A 17,232-nucleotide genomic window follows, 5' to 3' on the forward strand; every position below is an offset into this window, starting at 1 on the left:
AACGCACCGCGGCAGGAAGCTACGGACTTCGACATCACCGGGCGCCACGGAGGTACACGCTGCCCAGCAGGGAACTTCCCGCTAACATCTCACAAGGGTGATAACAGGTTTCACCAGTGACAGCAGCAGCCGTGGACAAGAGAGCGATAGGGCAGCCAGGCCCAGGGACGGGAACAGGGAGCAAAGCTGCGGCTGTCGCCACAGGAGGGAACGGGGCGGGCCGGGAGCAGGCAGAAGGGAGAACCAGGGAGCGGCTGCCGCCCAACCGCGCCCAGGTGCAAACGCTGAAGGGGAGATCCTTTCAGGTTAGTCCCGTAGCACCGTCAGCAGGTATTTACAGATCAGATGCCAGCTCACGGTTGCCTCACCCAGAAAGCACGCCTTAACAAAAGGAAAAATAAAACCAACAAATTAGAAAACAAAAGCTAACGGAGCGGCCCCACCTATAGCCACTTTCCGGTCCCCGTGTTGACCGCTTTCGACACGCCCCATGACCACCTTTCCCCTGCCTCTTCAGACGGTGCTGGTGCTATTGGTGGTGGTGGTGGTGGTGGTGGTGGTGGTGGTGGTGGTGGTGGTGGTAGTGGTGGTGATGGTGGTGGTGGTGCTGCTGCTGGTGGTGCTGCTGGTGCTGCCGCCTCCTCGGCTCCGCACCTGCCGCCACGTCTCCCCTTCCCCAGGCGTACCACAAACACCCTGCCTGCAGCTGAACAGGGCAGCTGACAAGAAGCTGGGATGCTTCTCCTCGCACCCCAGGTGCAGCCTCCTCACAGCCCAACTCCAGCGTCCTGCGTGATCCCGACTTTCTTTTCCCAGCTGGGGGCACCCGAGCATGCGGAGCTCCGCCCCGCGGCACCGGTCAGAGGGTTTTACCTCAGAGGGACGAGGCTGCCGCACACCCCTGCCCATTCCAGCGGCCTCACGGCCGTGACGCAGCACCCCGAGGCTCCGCCCCGCGCCGGCGAAGGGCGGGTTCCCGTGTTCCCGGGGTCCCGCCTCGCTGTGGCCCGGCAGGGGCGGCTCTGGCGGCGGACGGGGCGCTCCCCTCCGCCCTCGCGGCTCGGCCGTTAGAACGGGGCGGCTCTGGCGGGAGGCGGCGCCATGGGGGTTCACGGCATCAAGGCGGTGTTCTTCGACTTGGACAACACGTTGGTCGACACGGCGGCGGCCGGGCGGCGCGCCATCGAGGAGGTACTGACCTTGTTCCCCGCCCCCCCTCACACTCCCACATCCCCGGGACGGTGGCGGTGGTGCCACGCGTCCCCCTGCCCGCCGGCACCGACAGGCAGCCGGGGCCCCTCGAGGCCGTCAAGGGATGCGGCGCGGTGCCGGGAGGGAGGGAGGGGGGTGCGCGGCGCCGGGGTCCGTCGGTCCGTGCATCGCTCTGATGGGGGCCCCTTGTCTGATAAAGGTGATGAACGCCCTGCAGTCCAAGCACCACTGCGCCGAGGGAGAAGCCCGTCTCATCTGCGATAAGGTCCAGGCCAAGCTTCTCAAGGAATGTCACGATCCCGCCAAGATGTGCATCACCGACCTGCGGATTTCGCACTGGGAGGAGGCGATCCAGGAGACGATCGGGGGGGAGGCGAACCGCAACCTGGCCGCCGAGTGCTATTTCCTGTGGAAAACGACCCGCCTGCAGCATCTCACCCTGGCCGAGGACACCCGGGGCATGCTCACCGAGCTGCGGAAAGGCCTCCGCTTGCTGCTCCTGACCAACGGCGACAGACAGACGCAGAGGGAGAAGATCGAAGCGTGCGCCTGTCAGCCCTACTTCGATGCCATTGTTGTGGGAGGAGAGCAGAAGGAAGAGAAACCGGCGCCATCCATATTTCATTACTGTTGCGATCTCCTGGGGGTGCAGCCCGCAGAGTGTGTTATGGTTGGTGACTCCCTAGATACAGATATTCAAGGAGGCCTGAATGCTGGCTTGAAAGCAACTGTCTGGTTAAACAAAACAATGGCAACCCCTCTAGATACCTCCCCAGTACCTCACTATATTATTTCTTCTGTTCTGGATCTTCCAGCAGTTTTACAGAAGATGGAGCACAAAATTAATGCTAAGTTAGGAACTGACCATATAGCTAGCAGTAATGAAGCACACTGATGGTTCCAGCATACAGACGTGCTGAGCTGTTGGGTGACTCAGGTGCTTTTAAAAAATTTGATCCTAGGGTTTTGAACTCATGCATGGTATGCTTTCTTAAATAGCAGATGGATAAGAGCACATGGAAACATATCAGTGGAAACAGGATAGATACAAAGAATTAGATTAATTTAAAAATGCAAGTGCAGTTAATTTAAAACAACTGCCTTTGTTTGGAAATCATTTTGACAGACTGTGGCTAAAGTCTGTCTGTCTCAGACCTAAGTTGCCAGTCTCTTGTTTTTATAGCAGAAAAGAAAATGTGAATGTTTTGATCTTTCACATGACTTGCTGACTTGTGAGTTCAGCAGGAGCTTCAGTTCAAACCTTGTTTGCAGTGTGTAAAGACAACAAGAAAGAGTGTGGTACAATCGGGTAAATCTGCGCAATTGATTGGCAGTTTATCTCAGGAACTGGAGTAAATTTTGCTATTTATAAATCCAGAAGTTATTGACAGAATTTATTATGAATCAGACCATTAGAAAATGCTTTACCTTTGATCTTTTTTTCAAGTTTTCAGGTTTTAGAATTTTTTCCAGTCTTTGCAGTGACTCTGTACTTCTTGCCAAAAATACATTAAAATTTTGCATTTGTATAGGGGACCATTTATCAGAGGGACTTGTTGAATAGTTTTTACTTTATATAACCTCGGTGCTTATGCAGATATGCAGTATACTTGTAATTTAGATTATGATTTTTGTTGGAATCTAATTGATGAAACAGGGATATTTTCAATGGTCTTCTTTAATGTACGGTCAAACTCTTTAAATCTAATATATTGTTTTGTTTGATTTTATTACTGCAGACTCTTGAGAAACTGTTCTAGGTCTTGCTCAGGCGTATGACTTAGATTCAGTTGCAGGATCAGCGCTTTTTTGACTGTTTCAATGACACTGCTCTACAATCCCTCCTTACTCCAGTTTCTACACGTATTTCACGTGATTTTCTCTGGAGAAAATATGAGTTAGTTGTTTGTAAATGGCATTCACGACTCTCTTCCAGGAAATTGGGAAGTTATGTTGTATGTCTTAGAGTACTGTGTACAACTTTGTAATGTGTATGTGCTGTTTCCACTAGATGCAGATGACTCTAAAACACTAACATTTCTCTCTCCCAGGTCATTCTTAACAATTTAATTTTTCTTTACTTCATATTCTTACTGTGTAATAGGAAAGTTTTCATATATTAAAAGGAAGTGCAAACACTTGGAAAACCGGCATATTTCAAAACCTATTTTCTATACATACATTGGGCTGAATATCTAAGCATATTTGAGCAATCAAGTTTTGTATTTTACAATAAATTCATGAGAAATCTTTGCTGGCAGAAGATCATCTGGCATGTGCATAGCAATAAACAATCAGTATAAAGTACAGGAAATGGATGTGTAGAAGGAATCCTGTATAGAAGAAAGGTTCCTTTGTTTCACTTGACGTGACTTTAAGATAAATCTTGCATGGGATGACAGATTTAGGGGAGGCTGTTGCTGATCAGGGTTAAATTATTTGGTAAAGATTTTAGGTTACATCAAAATATGCTGCTACATTGAGGGCAGGGAAGGAAATACTCATATAGGTTCAAACCCCTTTGTCCAGTTGTCCCTTACAAAAGGTTAAGCAGTTCAGGTTCTTGTTGTCTAGCCAAGAACTTTGAGACATCAGGCTCAGTGGAAAGAACAGAGGCAGGCTTCACCTGTACCTTTGAGGAAATGGGCATATGCTAAAAATTATTCAGTTACAGTGCAACACCAAGTTGCCACGTGTAACATGAGCTAGTGGGACTGACTGGACATACCTTTGTTACTGAAGTAAGAGGCCTAAATTAAGATTTCATTTTCTTGGAAGAGCATGAAAACAGTCACTGGTTTATCTGATGACCAAAAGGTTATATGGATCCATGGAAAGATAATGTATTTGAAATAATCTTTTTTAACCACACTGTCTGGTACAAAAGCAACAACTTTGCTTACAACAGCATCACAAGGAAGCTGCAGTATAACTGCATTTTTTTGCCCATCATCAGGGTAATAGAACTTAGGTCAGAATGAGGTTTCTGATACAGCTGAAATTTAAAATGTCAAATACTAGTAATCCCTAATTCTGTCCTTGGACTTAAAGGATATATGCACACTGGGTTATGATTTTTTTTAAATGTAAGTTGAAGCTCATCTTCTCTTGCCACTGCATCATCCTTCTGAAGTGGGATGCTGAGCCTGCTTCTTTTATAAAAGGTCTCTTGTTTAAGAAGAGACTACTTTTTGTTTTGCATGTGGCCAGTCATTTTCCTAGATCTATGAATTTATGAAAAACCACTGTAACTGAATACTCAGGTGATGGTGTGGTCTGTAGAGGCTGCACCCAAATATATTTTTTCCATTGCTGAGTTCTATAGCAGGCCGGATGTGACTGCAGTGTCCAGATAGGGTAATAGTGTTTATGATGCTGCTATAAAACAAGAATAACTGAAGTGATGTCTCTGTCCAGAGGTAGTCTTAAAAAGAGTTACCCAATGAACTGGATTAGGTATCTGATGTATCTCTGAATACTCAAAATATTTTTCTTGGATGGAGCTCTTAAAGGATGCCTATTGAAAAACAATTATATTTAAATAAATGGAAACATAAGTGTAATGATGGGATAATTTTCACATCAGAAGCAGGACTAGATCTATAAACCATTCTATATTTGTTAAGTTCTGGTTTTGCATAGTGTTATGCTCTTTTAGCTAGGTTGTCTAGTTTACATTGCCAAAACACACTAAATAAAAAGAGAAAAAAGAAATTCCATCTATATTTTTAAAGCTTTTTTTCAGCTAAATATTATCTCCTCAGGTTAATCTACAGTAGTTTTGACTTCAGTGAAATGAACTGAAACAATACTTTAATACCAGCTATTTTAATTCTTGATATAAAATAACTCATGTGCTAGTCTAATAAAAGTATTTTGTTTATAAAACATTCCTTTTAATGCTCTGTATTACTGTGGATAACTGTGTTTGTTTAAACAAAGGGCAAGAGTTCTGTTTGTTTTTTAAAACAGCACAGAATTAGGCTTCAGAATCTGTGACCTCAGGTTTAGATGTGATGACTGGGTGTAGGTTCCATCATTCCAAATAGAGGCTGAAACAAAACAGGGTAATTACAAAGCTTCTTGGCCAGATTTTGTGTATTGAATTCTAACTGCAGTTCACTGCTAGTTGAACCTGACTTGCCCAGCTGACTGCCAGCTCTCATATGCCTGAGGGTGTGCCCTGATGTCGTGCCACCGGCTGCTCACAACACCCTGCAGATCACTAAGTAAATACAGTAATCTCAAGTCCAGGGGACCCACTTCAGTAGTTTATGGGTGCACAAAGCCATACCTGGAGTTGCTGCTGCACTCACCTCTGTGTGATTCGGGAGGGGGGGAGATGGGGATGTTGCTCAGCTCACGGCCCTCGGCTGCAGAGAATGAGCTGTACTCTGATAGTTTTCCACTGAGTAATCGAACAAATTCGCCATCTTGACCTGTGGAGATAGATGGAGAGAGGTGGAAAGGTACATCAAGGATCTCTAGATGGGAAGAGGGTCTTAAACTGAGCAAAGGGGCACCTGGTCTCTGATGCAGACTCTTGGCTGTGCCAGCCCCCTGGCTGACATATCACAGCTCTGCACACCACAGCATCTCTTCTTGTCGAGGAAGCTTAATATGTGAGAGGCATTTAGCTGGATAGTATGAGTCTCAGAAATGAGGGCAATTTCTTACACTCAAAAAGCTTTAACACAAACTTAGAAGTCTAAGAAAGTGACCCAAATGTTTTATACAGGAGATAAGTATCTTTCATTGGAATACCAAGTTAATGTGAAGTGATACCTCAATGGGATAACAGCTAGAGGTCTAAATATTTCCTGACACAATGGACAACTCCTGTGCCTCAGCTAACCTCAACCAATTCTGTTTTGTCTTTCTCTGAAGCTTCTGTTCCTTGACAACACCAGTAATGGGGTTTTGAACTAAATTGGAGTACTCCGATCCACCAGAGTAATTTCTCCTGTTCACATAATCTAGTGATTCTTTTTTCAACCTCGTCTCTGAAATGTGGGGATTGTTAATCCTAGGTTATCCTGAGGCCTTTAAATTAAATTTAAAATCCTACCTTAATTCTACAAGAATGAAACTCATCATCTGGAAATTGTTTGAACAGGTGGAGGAGAACAACAAATAGAAATGCAATGTATCTCTGCTGTATGTAGCTGTATACTGTTCTTTTGTGCAGAGCTTTTACTGTCAACCTTGCAGAGTGGGATTGTCTCCATTATAACTCACTTTCTAGATCACGCTGTGCACATACAAGAGACATAACAATGCAGAGATTATGTCAGCTGTGTCTAAAGCAAAAACTGCCACTTTCTGCCTATGTTGCAAGGGACCTGGACACAGGGAATCACGTTGCCTGCGCGGTATAGCATGTTTTGACCTTTTATTCCATCCACTAAAAACAAGTTTGCATGAGAGTCTTCTGCTCAACAGACCTTGAATGCCATGAAAATGATGCATTTTAAAAAATACTAAATTAGGGGGATAATATATGAGACTTTAGTCCTTTACAAGTGCAAGCTGTGTTTCTCAAGTCAGCACTTAACTGAAGTCCATATGGAAACTTTGCATGGGTCTAATTTAGCATAGAAAAATATTGCCATTCACATCAGTGGGACTTCACAAGTTTAAGTCTCACTTGTATGCTCACTTCTATAAGATCATCTGCAAGTAACTTGGGCCTTTCACTTCTCCCTCAGCTACTCAATCTCCTGTCAACTGTTTGGTTGGTTGCATTTCCCTATCTTTCTAAATCACAATAGTATATGGCCTTTGAGACAAAGTGTGAAGAGGATCACAATAAAATGTAATAGAAGAGAGCTTCTGTAGCAAGAGCTTTCTGTACAAACACTTAGTACCAGCTGTGTGCTGCAAACATGGGTTTGGGCTGTGTTTGTTTTAAATGGTCTTTCCTCCAAAGTGATTTGAATCCAAACAGAGGAGGCAAATGGCAAAGTTTTGCCAGAAAAAGCCAGAAAGAAATAAAAAAGAAGAAAAAGCCTTCAAACAAAATCCTCTGTGTGTCACTTACAGATATCAAGGTTTAAAAGGCAAATTAAACATACAAACTCAGACATACTTCTCTCCAAGTTTCAAAATAAGTTTTGATGGTCAGTTGACTTAGAAGTATTTGTTCTGAGGAAAACAAGGTAAATTGCATCAGGGGAGGTTTAGACTAGGTATTAGAAAGAATTTCTTTATTCAAAGAGTAGTCAGACTCTGGAGTGGGCTGCCCAGGGAAATGGTGGAGTCACAAACCCTGGCGGTATTAAAAAACTGTGTAGAAATGGCACTTCAGGACATGCTCAAGTGGGATGGTTTTTTGGTTTTTGTTTTTTTCGTTTCGTTTTGTTTTTTTGAGGGGTGGGAGATTGATGGTTGGGCATAGAGATCTCTTCCAACTGTGACAATTCTGTAATTCTGTTATTTCATCAATTTCTCAGAATCTGTCCAATCCATTTGTCACTGGTTTTTGATTTTTCTGTCAACTATATTTAAGTACAACTTTGTCACACTGAGACTATCCAACTTCTTTGTATTTTGGAAATAACATATTAGAAAGGCAACACAGAATAAATTATGTGTGTAGCCTCAACTACATTTTAGTATAAATTTTATTTAATTAATTAATGTACATTTTGTCAGGTTCTTTTTTGTATTTTGCCCTGGAAATGTTTATTTTGCTGCACCATCAATATTGCAAAAAATGCAATAAAATACAGAACCACTAAGGTACAGAGATTCATCTGAGTATAAATGACTGTGGTCCTCTAGATCAAGGATTTAGGAAATTTTTTTGTACTTTCCAATGATTCTAGGAAATCACTTAAGAACCCTTATGGCTCACTTTACCAATATGCTCGGTGAGCGTCTCAGAAATGAAGATGGAAAAATGAAGTGGAGAACATTCCAACCTATTCTGCTCACCAGTCAAAATCTGGCCTGGTGAGCATCAGACAGGCACATTTTTATTTACTTGTGTTGTTGCTGCATCTTCTCAGTGGTTCTGTATTCAGGCAGCTGTGGGAAGACCATTTTCCTAAGCTAGTGACCAGTGTCACAGAAAGGTTCAACTGAAATTTTAATCATTATGTGTAAAAATGTATCGACCACTCAAATACATATTTTTTTGTTGTTGTTATTTTGCTATATGAGTATTAAGAATCTCAGTAAATTCTTCTATTTTATTCTTTTCATTTGTAAGGTCAACAAGTATCCTCCAGGTTTTTCCCTTTTTCAGCAGAGCTCTAATGTACTGTCTGCCTGTCTGTACGATGAAGCCAGGATTAACCATTTGCATTTGTGGGACTGGTCGGGTGGTCTTTGCTGTAAACCTTGTGGCCTGTAAAACCTCACTGGGCTTAGGATTTATCAGGAAGTCGGCAGTGGATGGATTGACAGCCTTTGTTTTCCAAACTGTTGATGCCTTCCATTGCGTTTTGTTTCAGACATTTAAATGAGAAGGGTCCTGAATGTTCTAAGTCCTTTTTGCCTTTCAGGAAGAAAATGCATAAATGACACAAACAGCTTGTTTATTTTTCTGTAAGTAAGCCTAACTGGGTAAAAATACTTTTCTGCTTCCAGTCCTCGCATTTGAAAGTATTTTAACAGGTGCATTGTAACTTGGTGTCTAAACCACTTTGAAGAATTTGTTCTCTTTATCCTGTTACAATATGAAACACTTTATTTGTTCTAAAAACTGCTATTGCAGCAGCCAGAAGTTCATCTTCATATTGTACTATTATGGCTTTACACTGTACTTTATATTTTGAAATTAAAACAAGCCCCTACCTTAGAGATATTTTGCTTTGAGATAAATCTACCTAGTTTACAATTTTTTTTTTTTTTTTTTTTTTTGCTTTATTTTGAATCCTGTGCCCCTTGTTCTGTCCACCCAAACCACTTCCCATTTACTTTTCTCTCTTTTCTGTAAAGCAGCATCATTTGTGTATGCAAAACCCAGGGGAAAAAACCCTTTGGTTTCTCATGTCCTCTGTGTTAGGATTTGCACTCCCAACATTTTACGGGACTTGGCAGTTTTTAGGCTGACTTCTTTGCAGATTAACTTCTGCCACCAGTGAATGATGAGCAAAGAAGATGCTTTTGAATACTGCATAGTAACTTCATAGTATATTGCTGGGAAGAATTGCAGTTGATCTGGATTAACCACCTTAGTGCCACAGTAGAACTGTTTAGGTATCATCAGGTTCTTGCTGGCATAAAACTTTTACAGGATATTTAAAAATAGGCCTCACTGTTTTGCTTTTTCTATTTTCTATTACCAAGGACCAGTGGTGTATTTGGGATGGTATACGCTTGTCCATAATGGGATTTGTTTAAGGGAGTAGCTTTTTTTTTTTTTTTTTTTTTTTTTTATTGCTGAGTGCTATATCAATGTTCTTGAGGAGTCAAGCTAATAAGCTATGGCTTCAACACTGAAAAATACACATGTAGGAAAACTTTGGGGTGGCTAATTTAGGAGTGAATATAGAGAATATTAAAGTTCAATAGTAGGACCACTCTTGATTATAAGGAGTTTGTGTCTGTTTGAAAAGAGACTCCTATCATTTGGATATTTAAAAATACAGACAGTTTATTATGCTCACAGTTGTTCATCTGAGTTTCTTGAAATCCTTTCAGTATCTTTCTATAATATAAATTTTAAAGGAACTCAATAACAAGAATAATTCAATTAGTAGTGTGCTGGAGACTCTATTCTTATTTTCAGTGTTTCCTCAGCAGGTGGCATTAGAGGTTTGTTAGATATAGATATGGGCACAGGTTTGGGGTTTGTTTTTGTTTTTTGTTTTTGAGTTTTGTTTGTTTGTTCTTTTCCTGTTCTCCTTACTTTTGTCTCCACCACTGTTTTCAAAAACAAAACAAAACAAAACAAAACATTCCCAGTACCCAGATATTAGATCTGAGCAGTTTTCACACTACTCTCTGGACATCATAAATTTTGATGAGATCCTATTTTACCAGTAAGTGTACACATACATGTCACTGCTTAGATAACATTTTATAATATGTTGCCTGCTTAGACGACATTTTCATCTAGGTAGATATCACCTTTATTTTAAGTATGAGGATAGGTGTCATATTTTGCAAAATACATAACCGTCAGCTGATCAAGAGCATGAATAAGATGATCATCAAGTTCATCAGAACATCATGGTGCCAAACAAAATCCAGTTTTCTAAGGTACTGGTGGGCTGTGCTTGAGCTGGTTTTGTTTCATATCAAGTAGGTATTTGGTTTCATATCATGTAGGCTTTTTCCCTTAGAGATGTAGGCATCTCTATGATTTCAAAATTCTCTTAATTACCTACTCTTTCTATAATTACATAATACACCAGGACTTTACGACCTCATGCAAAAAGGATCAGTCAAAGCTTCTTTCTGCTTTCTGCTTTCTGTATTTGTCTCATTCTGTGGAGTTCTTGGCTACACCTGCAGACCAGCAGTTCAGACCATGGCTCTAAGGTCAGCACCTTTGTTCTGTTTGGGCACCTGAAACGTGGGCTGATCATCATTCACAAACCCAGTGACATTGTGTTTAGTACCTAAAGGGCAGGTGTCAAGAGGATGGGGCCAGACTTCTTTCAGTGGTGCCCAGTGACAGGACAAGGGGCGATGGGCACAAACTAGAACATAGGAAATTCCATCTAAAGATGAGGAAAAACTTCTTTACTTTGAGGGTGACAGAGTATTGGAGCAGGCTGCCCAGAGAGGTTTTGGGGGTCTCTTCTCTGGAGATACTAAAACCCCACCTGGATGTGATCCTGTGCAACCTGCTCTAGGTGAACCTGCTTTAGCAGGGAGGTTGTACTAGATGATCTCCAGAGCTGCTTACAATCCCCTACATTCTCTGATTCTGTGATTCTGTGGTCTTCTCCTGGCTCTTGACTCAAATTTTGTTGCTCAGGGGCAGCTTTAGGTCCCCGCATGAGGAAGCCTTGAATACAGCCCAGGGTTGGTGAGACACTGGAACAGGTTGCCCAGGGAGGCTGTGGATGCCCCATCTCTGGAAGTGTTCAAGGCCAGGTTGGATGGGACTTTAAGCAACCTGGTCTGGTAGGAGGTGCCCCTGTCCATGCAGGTGGGTTGGAACTAGACGACCTTTAAGGCCCCTTACAACCCAAAACTTCCTATGATTTCTCCTGCATTTTTCCTCAGTGTTCAGCAGAGGGCAGCTGAAGATCAGTTTTTAGCAGAACCGGCCCTCAGGCTACAATATCCCTGTACAACTCCAATAGCACATCCAAGGATATCTCCACTCCACTAATCACAAGGACCCCAGGAGCCTTGAAAAACTGATCAGCACCTCCAGTGGGCTTCTGAGTTTCAGAAACTTCTACAATAATGTATAGGCCTTGCCCAGTGCATCGTATTCATCAGATGTACATGGTGCAGGCAGGACAGCTGCCCCTTGGGAATGCTGTGGGCTGCTGCTGCACCATCGGCATGGCTGGATCTGCTGCTACTGCCCCTGTCAACCAGAGTAGAAAACTATAAAAATTCCCAGGTTTTGTCTCGACAGAACTTTTGAGATGACAAAGGGAACATTCCCAGAGAGATAAAGAGTGCTCTAACTGTGAGGTACAGAAATACTGCTGTGCCCATCTGAGCAGAGTGGGAGTGAGACTCAGAGAAGCAATGACTGGCAGACAGTCACACAGCAAGCTTGGACAGGAGACTGGGCTCACAACCAGATACATCTGGCCCTGGACAGTGGCCTTGGCTACTGAACATGAGGCAAAGCCTCCTCTGAAGCTCTCAGAGGCCAAGGATAGCAATAGGGTGGCGAGGTCTGTGCATATAATGAGAAAAAGCAGTGCAGCAATGGAGTGGTTCATAAAATTCACTTGTACTCGGCAGCTCTTCCCACCCAAAAGCATGGCTGTGCACAAGTACTGCTATAGGGAAGCATTTCTTTATTACAATAAGTATTTGTGAATTAGTGTACACGTTAAAAAAACCCCATTTCTGCACAGGCTGCCTATTTTTTGAAAGTTCCTGGAACATTTGGGGGCTTTCTCAATAGTGTGAGAGGAGGTCTTCATGTCAAGTAATGTGTCTGTAATGTCTGTGCAGAGAAAATACCCTTAAACAATCCCCAAGGCCTTTCTTTGATGCAGAATACACCCCAATGTGGGAAATGCAATGAATTTAAAGGCCCTATATGCATTTCTCAGGCCAGAATGAAATAAAATACCAAAACTTTGATGCTAAAATTCTGTGAGAGTCAGTGTAAACAGTTAATGTGGCTTTGGTCACCGAGGCTGTAGGCCACTATGTCAAAAGACTCATTAGGAATTTTGTGCCTTATAATGTATTTGCTACCCTCCTTTTCCTGCCTTTCCAGCTCTTCCCTCTTGTATTAAAACTTTTCAGGATGTGCTAAGCTCCCTTGGGCAAGCAGTCTTGCTGCATTTCTACAGTGGCTAGCACAAAATAAGGCTAGGAAATTGGCCCGTGTATGATGCCCAAATTAAGCACAGCTAATAATTGTTCTGTTTTAATGACTAATATTTCTTCATTATGCAATGAAAAGCAGACCTCCTAAAAGCTTCAGTGCTTTTCCATGCACTGAAAACAGAAAATTAATAAGGTAAAAAGGCCAAAATCCAACATGCCTCCGGATTTCCACAGGTCATACCAGAGAGGTAGCTGGTATTTGTCCTGTTCTTACTTGCTGCTTTTTGGCTCAGACTCTGGTCATGTTTTTACTGGGGTGGATAGAGAAGAACTCCATAAAGAGCATGTTTGACTGAGGTAACTGCAGGAAAAGTCTGGCCTGCTGCTTTTGAAGTAACTGCTACCACATGTTCTTGACAGACATTTTAGCTGATGTCTGTTACCTCACTGTAGCCAGGCAAACCAGGGGTGATGTCCTCTCCTATAGATCAAAGTCAGTGGGAATTCCCTTTGAGCTAAAGTAGCAGCTGTTATCTTTAAGAGGCTGAGAGATCAGGTTTACCTGGAATTTCCCAAGACAAAACCCATAGCTGCTGGCAGGTATTTGTCATCATGCAGCAGACTGGCGTGCAGAAAATGAACACGGGATGTAGAATAGTGAATGCTTTAACCTAAACACTGCTGGGAGGAATCTGAAGAAATCCTGGAAAGTGATGCCCCAGGATCTCTGCAGGTGAGCACACGGCAAATGGGAATAACATCAGTACCAGGAAACCGGAACATCCTACATGTTAAATGCAGAATTAATTCCACATGTTGTGACTGCTTAAGTATAAAAGGCTTCAGAAAGAATAAACCAAATCATGCAGGATGCATCCAGAAGAGCACGCTGAACAGAATGCTGTGGATACAGCTTTTGCCTCCTAAGTCTCTATCACACTGATGGCCAGCAGCTAATACTGTTTGCAGGGAGAAGAGCACCCTAGGCAATATAGTTTGCAGCTCTCATTTAGGAAAGATTCTGAGATGAGCTTCTTACACCTTGCAAACTAGTAACACAGAAAACCAGGCAAAACATGCAAGTATTTCAGATACAAACACTGTGCCCACTTGCACCTACTACCTTCCTTACCTCCCAGCTTCCAACTCACACCTGGAGGAAAGTGTTTTCAAACACACTTTTAGGATGTGCCTCATTCACCCAGCACATGAAATCTCCGTAACAGTCACGTAAAATATCCCGTGAAACCATGAAGCCCAAAGAAAACAGCTGAGACGAATAATACAGAAAGAACATCTCACTCCTTCCTTACCAAAAACTGCAATTCACATTGAGAAAAAAACATAGCCCTCAGCTTCCCTGTGTGAGCTACTTTCTCCATCCAGTACTTGCTAAGTTACAAACACCATGACTGCTCTCCTTGTATTCTTTTAAGTGGCATTTAAGATGTTTAGTATACACAGTATTGCTGGTGACTGGAGCCAGAAATAAGATTTTTTTAAAAAACCGTTTCTTCAAAATAATATAAGTGGATGCTAAAAATGTACCTCTGTATATGTGGTATTACTGGATTTTATAGCTTCTGATGTGAAATTTGCCCTGGGAAGAAGTTTTGAGTAAAGCTATGCACTGCACAAGTTTCAGTCTAAAACCATCTCTCACAAAGCAAGGGGAGCCCCTGTGAGCCTACAAAGTTTTCAACATTTGCAAGCACCACTGGTCTGCTCTCAGGTTTAAAATTAGAGCTGTACCTTAGTACCTGGTAGAGCCTGGGCAACGTGCATATGTGATAAGCAGAGCACAGCTTCTACCTGGACAAGCTAGCCAGCTTTCCCAAGTTTTATATTTTTATGGCTAAATTGTATCAGAAGTTTCCTGTATCAATCCTTCAGAAAAAAATGCAGAAAATAACAAAAACCAGCACTTGTCAACTAGATCTGTCAATATAATGCCAGCTGGTCATAAAGTAAGCAATCCTGCATCTTAATGAACAGCACTAAATACATTGCTATGTAATTCAACAAGTATAAACCACAAATAGATCATATAATTTTGATGAATAAACAGAGTATCTTTTCTTTCTAGCATCAAGTATTGTCAAATGTACTTGTCAGTCTGTTTGGTGTGAGACTTCATGAGATAAGTTTTCTGGAAATATCTACAATTTCACATATATTCTATTTTTCGTTATTTGAGCGCTGTATCCATCTCAAAATTAGTTTCTGTAGAGCCCTGTTGAAGCTTACTAGTCCAATTTTGTGTCACTTGAGACACAATGATTCAGCAGTAATGGCTTAAAAAGCTTTTTTTTTTTTTTTTTGCATACACAAAAATCAGCTCCTTGCTGCTGTCACGCTAAACAAACTGTGGCCTCTTTCCAGAAAAAAGAGAAAGGAATTCCTTATTTGAACCCAAGATTCTGTTGTAAGTTATCTTAATGAGGTGGTTACAGTCTTCAGCACTCATTTTTTAATTATTTGGAGGAATCCTCTTGGACCCAGTGAAATTACATAGCAGGATATTAATCTGGGCTAGAAAAATCCAATTATCAGATACAAGGGGGCAGCTTTTCTAAACAACACCCATTACATTCGGCACGATCCCAGTTTTAATTAAAACAAACAAAGCTCTGGTGTTCAGGGTACAAAGAAGGACTCCAAATTTTCCAGTCTGGGTCCGTCTGAGCTGCCAGTTCTATCTTCTTTTGGCTTTATCTATATTCAAAGTCATACCTCCCAAGCAGTTTTTAATCACAATTAATGAAATAGATGCTAACCACTGCAGAAATACACTTAATTTGATTTAAATAAGGTTTATATCAGCCTAGTTAATTGAGTTTATTGCCACCTTCAACTGGTATAATATAATATTTCAACCTGAGTAAAGATAATCTTCAGATTATATGACTAAATTTAAATTCTACAGCCAACCAGCATAATTCTGAAGGCAAATGTTACCTATGTTTGGGAAATTAGTTTTGGGACCGGGCTCAGGCAGCCACAATCCTCATGGGAAGAGCAAAAAGGGAACTCCACAAATTACCAGCTTGGGGCTGGGGAATACTGGGCTGCGGGTTTGCACAGAGAGCTGCTCCTTGCAATGTGAAACCATTGCTGGACAGGATTTTAATGCACTGCTGATGTACTCAGGATGACATTTCAGTGAGTAACAAATAAATTAGCTGCATTCTGTATTAAAAAGATTGGATAAAATTTTAAAAGAAGCCAGGGTGCCAGGACAGCATAGCTGCAAAGACAGTTGTTTTCAAACACTGACAGGCGTTTCTGATTTATACACCAAAAAATAAAATGGAGATATTTGCACATTCAATTATACTCAGCCCAAAAGAGATATTGTCCTTACCCAAAGGGAGAGAAGTTCTAAATAAACAAATTCCTTAAGACACAATTCAGCAATCTATAAAAGAATAACTCTTAAGTGCTGAATTGGCCCTACTGGTGACAGGCTATGGGGAGCATATTTTGATGGGTACCTTCATCTGCTAAAACAGCAAAATAACTTCCTTATCCTGGATGCAAACAAATCATATTTTGAGATTTTAAACTAAATGGCTAGTTCTCTCACAACATGTTGCTAATATATCATCAACTTAGCTAACAAACAAAAAGAGAGCAAATAGACAGATATCTATTTAAAAAGAATTTTAATGCTGTGACTCATGAAAACCTAATCTTCTTTTAAAGAAAATTATAAACTAATTTTATTAACAAGCTTTTTGCCCTTGCTTATTCAACCACAAAGCAATCCCAAATGCTTTTGCCTGTCTTTTAAGTTTCCCTTTTATCAGCAACCCTACACACTTCTTTAAATAACCCATTGTCATTTTAGCCAAGGCACTATTGGTTATTTTAAGAATCCAGCAGATAGGACAAAAGTATTACAGCAACATATTAAAACAGCAAAAAGTTGTGGTGAAAGAAACAAAACAAATGAACAACAGAGGAGTTTCATTTAAAGAATTCATTGAGTCCAGAGACTGCAGCAGGGCAGCTTTTAGGAAAAGATTCTGAGATCATCTTTAAACCATACCTGGCTGTGTGAATCTGTAGTATTTCACCTTGAATACATCTCTCTTCAAACTCTTAACAATATTATCATCTCTGCTTTCACCTTAGATGAAAGGCTCTTAATTTCCTTAACAATTTTAATTATTCCTTTTTTTCCATCTGTCTTATGTATTAATTGAGGTTCTCATAATTCAGCTCCCTATTCTCAGTCCTCTTTCTTGATTTTTCCTAGTTCTGTTTTTTAAAAGTCCTGAAAAAATGTTTATGAAATACCTAATAACATCAAAGGGAGGATAATACAGAGACTATTACACTCTGGAATGATTTGCCTAGCTCGGAGAGGTAGCATTTTCTGAGAATATACTTTGAAGCCACTACGTTTCATGGGAAAATTAAATGAACTTAATTATATTGGAGTACAATACTATGTTGCCATCCTTACCATCATATTTAATAGCTCAAAACTCTTTAATAGTTTTTGTCTTAGAAATTACTGAAGTGTTACATCACTTTTAGATCTGAGCAATTTTTTAATGACTTGCTTATGAAAAAAATGCGATGTCA

General features: G+C 41.4%; 1 protein-coding gene across 1 annotated transcript; it reads left to right on the forward strand.

The window, feature by feature from the left end:
• The first annotated feature begins 915 nt into the window (after positions 1 to 915).
• NANP (N-acetylneuraminic acid phosphatase) lies at positions 916 to 7,853 on the forward strand. Its single transcript, XM_071739180.1, has 2 exons — positions 916 to 1,191; positions 1,412 to 7,853. The coding sequence occupies exons 1-2, from the start codon at positions 1,102 to 1,104 to the stop codon at positions 2,105 to 2,107; spliced, it is 786 nt and encodes a 261-aa protein (XP_071595281.1). The 5' UTR covers positions 916 to 1,101; the 3' UTR covers positions 2,108 to 7,853.
• The last annotated feature ends 9,379 nt before the right edge of the window (positions 7,854 to 17,232 follow it).

This window comes from Heliangelus exortis, chromosome 3, assembly GCF_036169615.1.
Source record: "Heliangelus exortis chromosome 3, bHelExo1.hap1, whole genome shotgun sequence".
Taxonomy (NCBI): domain Eukaryota; kingdom Metazoa; phylum Chordata; class Aves; order Apodiformes; family Trochilidae; genus Heliangelus; species Heliangelus exortis.

Excerpts from the sequence above, each read along its gene's own strand:
- NANP (XM_071739180.1), top strand. The coding sequence starts at position 1,102 with ATGGGGGTTCACGGCATCAAGGCGGTGTTCTTCGACTTGGACAACACG. Across the intron at positions 1,192-1,411 it reads GGCGGCGCGCCATCGAGGAG|GTGATGAACGCCCTGCAGTC; the intron begins GTACTGACCTTG and ends TGTCTGATAAAG.